This window comes from Leptosomus discolor, chromosome 2 (genome assembly GCF_034619465.1).
Source record: "Leptosomus discolor isolate bLepDis1 chromosome 2, bLepDis1.hap2, whole genome shotgun sequence".
Lineage (NCBI taxonomy): Eukaryota > Metazoa > Chordata > Aves > Leptosomiformes > Leptosomidae > Leptosomus > Leptosomus discolor.
Window position 1 is genome coordinate 23,145,524 of NC_141392.1, and position 5,567 is coordinate 23,151,090.

Genomic DNA, 5,567 nt, shown 5'->3' on the forward strand with positions numbered 1-5,567 from the left:
TGGGGGTCCCGAGGTGGGGGGGAGGGGGGAGGGGGGGGAGGGGCCACGGGGGGCCAGGAGGCCCTATCTAGTTTGGGAATCGCAGCCCCGCACGCATGCTCCTCTGCTGCACACCCAGGGCCGGCTGCTTCGGTGGCAGCACGCTCGGCACCGGTCGCACACGCTAGCCAGGTAGAAACGCCAGTCCGGTGGGAGTAAGGCGGCCTCGTACGTCGCGGGGGCGGGGGGGGGGGGGGGGAATTGGGGGGGGGGGGGAGGGGGGCGGCGGCGGGGCGGCACCCCCGGCCGGGGCAGTGGCGGGAACGCCCCAGGCCTCACCCAGCCCTACCCGGCCGCATGCCACAGCTGTGGCGGGGGAGGAGCGGGGCGCTGGGGGGCAGCCGCCTGCGGGTTCCCCCCTCACCGGTTGATTGCTGTACTTTATTTTATTAAATAAAACCGACCCTACAAGCGACAGCGGCTCGGCCCGTGGCGGGGGCGGGGTCGGCGGGCGGTGCCTGCCGGGGGAACGACGGCGACGCGCAGGCGCGGAGCCGCGCGGGATGGCTCACTTCCGGGTGGGCGGTGGAAGGAGGGGGGGGGGGGGGGGCGCTATGGCGCGCATCACGCTGGAGGACCTGGACGGGCTGGGCGAGGAGGGCGCAGCCGGCGGCGGGGAGGGTGGCGGCGAGGACGACGACGACGACGAGGAGGAGCGGGACCGGTTGTTCGCCCACTGGGAGGCCGTAGCCAGCACGCACCGAGTGAGCCTGCCCCGAGGTGAGCGCCGAGCCGCGCTGCGGAGGGGGCCCCGCTGCCAGGGGGGGTAGTGGGCCCTGAGCCAGGCCGCGGGGGGGTGGGGGAAGCCCTTCCGGGGCTGACAGTGCCCTGCGAGCCGGCTTTGGGGCCGGAGGCACGTACCGGCGTGAGCCGGGCCGCGCCCGGTGTGCCGCCGGACTCCCTCTCCTCTTCAGGCTGGGCGAGCCTCCCGCCTCCTGTGTTTTGCCTTGCAGACATGACGGGCCCGATCGTCCAGATGACCCGGCATAACCAGGCTCGCGAGCCTGTGCCGTACGTGACCCTCGGGCGGCATGAGAAGGTGAGGCCTGCCCCTCTCTGTGCACCCGGGTTTTCGTCCTGCCGCCTGCCTGTGATGAGGCTGGTGCAGGTGCTGCCGTCGGCCTGGGGAGCAGGAGGAGCATCTTCCTCGCAGAGAAGGCGGCCACAGGTCGGCTCGCCTACGTCGGCCCTGCGAGGCTTACTGCAGAAGCACTGCAGCAAAGATGGCAACGCTGGACGGGTGCAGCATTCTGCAATTCCTGTATCTTCTCCTACGTTGAGTAACAGCAATGCTCAACTTTCCAGCCTTTATTTTAAAATTGGACTAGTCTTGCTGCTTTCTCTGGTCTCCTGGTTTCCAGCTGCCTCCTTTAACAACCTGTCCTCTGCTGGGGTGGGCACATCCAAGAGAGTGAATTTTCAGTTCAGAGTCTGCTCCCTGCCTTGCTCAATACACCTTGTTGCGTAGCTCGAAGTCCTGCTGGGTTTGTGTTTGTGCTAGTTATGTGGCTACTGGTTGAGCTGGAGATCTCAGCTGGCACAAGGTAAGGATGCTTCTGTGGGGAACACAGGGCCTGTGGCCCTGGCTGTCAGACCGGAGCATGTGTTGTTGTTTGTTGTGACTGCCAATCCAAACAGCAGCTTCTGCCTGAAGATGGCCTGTTCTTGCTGGCTAAGTTGCACACCTCCTTTCACCTCTCGCACAAAAGGGTGCTGCTGAGCTTTGAGAAATAACTGTGGAGAAGTGCTTGTCAGACTGGTTCCTGTGTCTCTGCAGGCTTGGTTGGGCTTGCTACCAAGAAGACATCTGTCAATTGGCCTCTGTAGGAGGAGAACTTAACCAGTTTCTTCTGGGCTGAGGTCCAGCACTCTTGCCTGTAAAACATGTCTGAGCATGTGAGTTGTACAGCTCTGAACTTCATCACATTCCCTTTCCCCTGCTCTTCTGGGTCCCAGGGATGTAGTCTCAGGTCTTCTCTACCTATGCCAGTCCCAGGACGTTGTGGGGCCTGAAGCTCTTTTGTTGCTATTGGCATACCCTCTGTGCCTGAGGAGGATTGTGCCCCAGTTTGACTCTGGGGCTGGGTGAGGAGGTAGGAGCCACTTCCTGGCATTAGTGCTGAGGGGACTCTGGAGCTGGGGCCCTTAAGGACATGTTTCCTAAGCTTGGACAAGTCGGTAGTATTTAGTTGCTCCTCCTGAGCTATCGGTGCTACAAGCCCTCATGCTCTTGGAGACAAGTGAATTATGCCACCTGCAGAGCCTTGCTATGTTAGTAAGTACTGAGGGAAATTCTCCAGCTCGCATTGCAGGGACCTGTTGCCACTGCATCTGTGTGAAGCATCTTCAGACTTTCTCTTGGTCAAGTCTCATCTTCTAGAGTGGTGGTGCTTAATGTAAGGATGAGGCTGTGGAAGGACCAGACACTATGCCTTGCTGGGTTGTTAGGTTTATTTGCAGATGGTATGGCAGATAGGAGTTGCAAATAGCCTAGAGGGACTCCTTGCTTAGAACATGCTTTTTGCTCTGCTTTGCTTGGTGGGACAATAGCAGGCATGACCTAGAGGGTGAATGCTGGCTGGCCTGCAGTGTTCTGGGGCAGTCTTGTTCCTGTCACCCCACTGATGCACATAAGCAGCCCAGATGTCTTCCTTCTGCCTTTGGTTTGGATTTCTGAGTAGAGACCTGATTTGGGTGGAGGCACAAGGAGGCTGCGCTCATTGTTGAGGCTGGTCACAACTTCCTGGCTCACTCGCTGCCAGCACAGCTGTGGAGCACAGAAGTTTGGACAGGTGCCCTGAGCTCTGTGGAACAAGGTTGTCTCATGTCCACTTTAATCTGGCTGAAGAAGAAGCTGAGAGCAGGAAGATAGGTGCTGGCTACAACTTCCCAGCCCCTCTTTATGTCGTACCTGTGGTTTATAATTATGCCATGGGCTGACCCATGAGCAGGTCCAGATGCATTTGCCCCACTCCTCCTGCCCCCCTCCCTTCTGTGTTGGGTTTGTCCAGGAGATTGAGTGTTTGTGCTGGAAGTAAAGATTCTGACCCACCGCGCAAAGCTGTCCCCTCTGCACCAGCTGGGTTCGTGTTTCTTCTTGGTATGGGAGAAGGATCCGAGAGGAGTTTTGTTCCAACCTTCACAGCTCTTTTGGGTGCTAGAGCTCTTCTGCCAGAGTTTCCTTTTGACTGGGCAGGATGCTTTTTCCTTGTTATCCTCTGTGCGTGTGGTGCTTCAGGAAAAAGCCACTGCACCTGCAACCTTACTGGAGGCCTTTGGGTGCCTGGAGTCAGGATCATCCTTGTGAACAGGCAGGACGTCGACTGGAGAGGAACAGAAAGTCCTGTCCTCCCTGCTGAGGATGTGCTGCATTTCTTGTGCGTGCCAGGAGCCTCCAAGCCTCCCTGCACCCTGTCCCCTGTCTGTGCTTTTCCTTTTTCTGGCTTTCGCCCCGTGCTGTTAAGTGTTCATGTCTGAGGTGCGTGTGGTGCCAGTCCCCCTGCTTCTCCAGCCTCCCGTGCCCATCACTGACTAGCAGGGGGTCTCATTTTGGCAGGGTCCTGTCTCCCCACTTCCTGCCTGTCAGTGTTGGTTTTGCCACCCACGAGCTGCAGTTCTGTCAGCGCACTTAACTCTGACTTGGCTTGTCTGTGGCCTGTTTCAGTGCGAGGAAGCAGCCTACGAGGAGCGGCAGTACCCAGCTGGGAAGTGGGCGTGTGTCACCAAGGGGGAGCCCATGTATGAGCAGAGCATCTCCATGAGCTTCATGAAGCTCATGCGCTACATCTGCAAGGAGAACTCTGTAGGTGTGTGCAGGCAGGAGCTGGAGGGGGCTGGCAGGCTGCACAGAGGGAGGGCCCTGCCACTATTCATCTGGAGCGGGGAGGAGGGCTGCCGCCACTGACCTAGCCGTCTCACTATGCCCACTGCCTCCTACCTCCTTCCAGGTTGCTACCTGGGTATGACAGTCCCAGTGCTTAACGAAATCCGTCTGACCAAGGAGGGCACCAAGCTGGAGCGTGAGGTCGTAACTGCCTATTATCTCCCAAGAGAGTTTCAGCAGAACCCCCCTGTTCCCATGGACCCTGAAATCCATATCACCGAGAGGGCACCGCTCCGGGTTATAACCAGGTGACCCCAGCACCAGAGGTGTTTTCTCAGCTCAGCAGCAGTGTATGAACTCCCTGCATGGCTGCTGTGGTTCCTTGGGCAGAGGGATGGAAGCCCTGGCTGTGGGAAGGGGGAATGTGCTGGCTCTGTTGCTTACGTTGCTCCCTTTGCTGCAGGGTTTTCTATGGAATGACCACTGAGGAGACGATTTTGCGAGAGATCAATCTCTTCTGGGAGCTCTTGGGCTCCACAGACACTGTGCTCCGGGAAACCTATATTGTGGCTGCTTATGAAAATCCCAGCATCCCTCAGCGCCGCAATGAGATCTGGTTCATCTGCCGAGCAGAGTGAGTCCCCTCTGTGACCACAGACCATCCTGCGACTGGACCTGGTGTAGATGGCAGTTCTGACCCAAAGGAGACAAATGCACATCCTGACCCACCATTCACCCACAAAATGTCAGATCAGGAGACTGCGGGGTGGGTTTGCACTCTGCCCTGTGAGGGCCCAGCCCGGGGAAAACCTGCCTGGTCTGCACTTCATCTGCCCCCACAGAGGCCAGCAGAGGCTGGAGCTGGCACCGGGGAGTGCCTGCGCAGCAGGCTTCTGGTGGGGGCTTGTGTAAGGCAGCAACTGTGGGGGCTTGTGCAATGGGCTAGCCTGACCTGGGCTTCTCTCAGCTCTGAGCTGGGGTTGCAGAGCAGTGCCAGGCATGCTAGTGGGGCCTGTGGTTGGCAGAGTAGGGAGCTCATGGCGTCTAGAAGGCAAATGACTGTTTACAAGGTGTGGGGGCTCTGATCTCTGGCCTGCTTCTTGTGAGAATGGCTGGCTATCTTGAACAGAGCCACTGAAATGCTGCTACAAGGACAGTGGGGTTTGAAGGGGGAAAGGGCATGCTGCAAGTGAGATGTGGATCCTGAATGTTTCCTGCTGGGGTGGCTCTCTTTGGACTGCTGGGTGCCTCCCTGGCTGTCACTCACCATCCCTCAGCCAGGATCGGGGTGCTGGCAGCCTTTGTCCATCAGTTGTGGGTGCTGTTTTGCAGACCTGCTGCAAGCCGAGAGGGACAGGTCCCGACAGCAGCAGCAGTGGCACCGCTGTGGGATGTGTTGTGCATTGATCAGTGAGTTTTACATCCATGAAAACCGTTGTGCTTTCCTGGGGGAAGCTAGCAGTGCCAACAGTAAATAAATCCATCTCAAACCACTGCAGCTGCGGGTCACTGATGGTGGGGATGAGGGGTGCCCAGGTTGGCTTGGGAAGAGCCTTGCTCTCTTCTTCAAGGTGCTCTACGCTGCAAAGCTGTGGCTAATTAGAAGGGCTCTAATGTTTGCCCAGGTTATGGCCTCATGTTCAGCCAGGCATGGCCTCTGCTTTGCTGCACGAGCTGCTTGCATTGCTGCTATAAACAACTGTGG

The 5,567-nt window shown here is 58.3% G+C and overlaps 1 protein-coding gene across 1 annotated transcript; it reads left to right on the forward strand.

Moving 5' to 3' along the window:
- The first annotated feature begins 566 nt into the window (after positions 1–566).
- Positions 567–5,356, forward strand: LOC104345369 (heme-binding protein 1-like). The gene is made up of 5 exons (XM_086460747.1): positions 567–759; positions 993–1,078; positions 3,704–3,845; positions 3,987–4,170; positions 4,326–5,356. The coding sequence occupies exons 1-5, from the start codon at positions 594–596 to the stop codon at positions 4,498–4,500; spliced, it is 753 nt and encodes a 250-aa protein (XP_086316873.1). The 5' UTR covers positions 567–593; the 3' UTR covers positions 4,501–5,356.
- The last annotated feature ends 211 nt before the right edge of the window (positions 5,357–5,567 follow it).

Coding starts and splice junctions, on each gene's coding strand:
- LOC104345369 (XM_086460747.1), top strand. CDS start 594: ATGGCGCGCATCACGCTGGAGGACCTGGACGGGCTGGGCGAGGAGGGC. Junction 760..992: donor CCGAGTGAGCCTGCCCCGAG/GTGAGCGCCGAG, acceptor TTTGCCTTGCAG/ACATGACGGGCCCGATCGTC. Junction 3,846..3,986: donor CTGCAAGGAGAACTCTGTAG/GTGTGTGCAGGC, acceptor ACCTCCTTCCAG/GTTGCTACCTGGGTATGACA.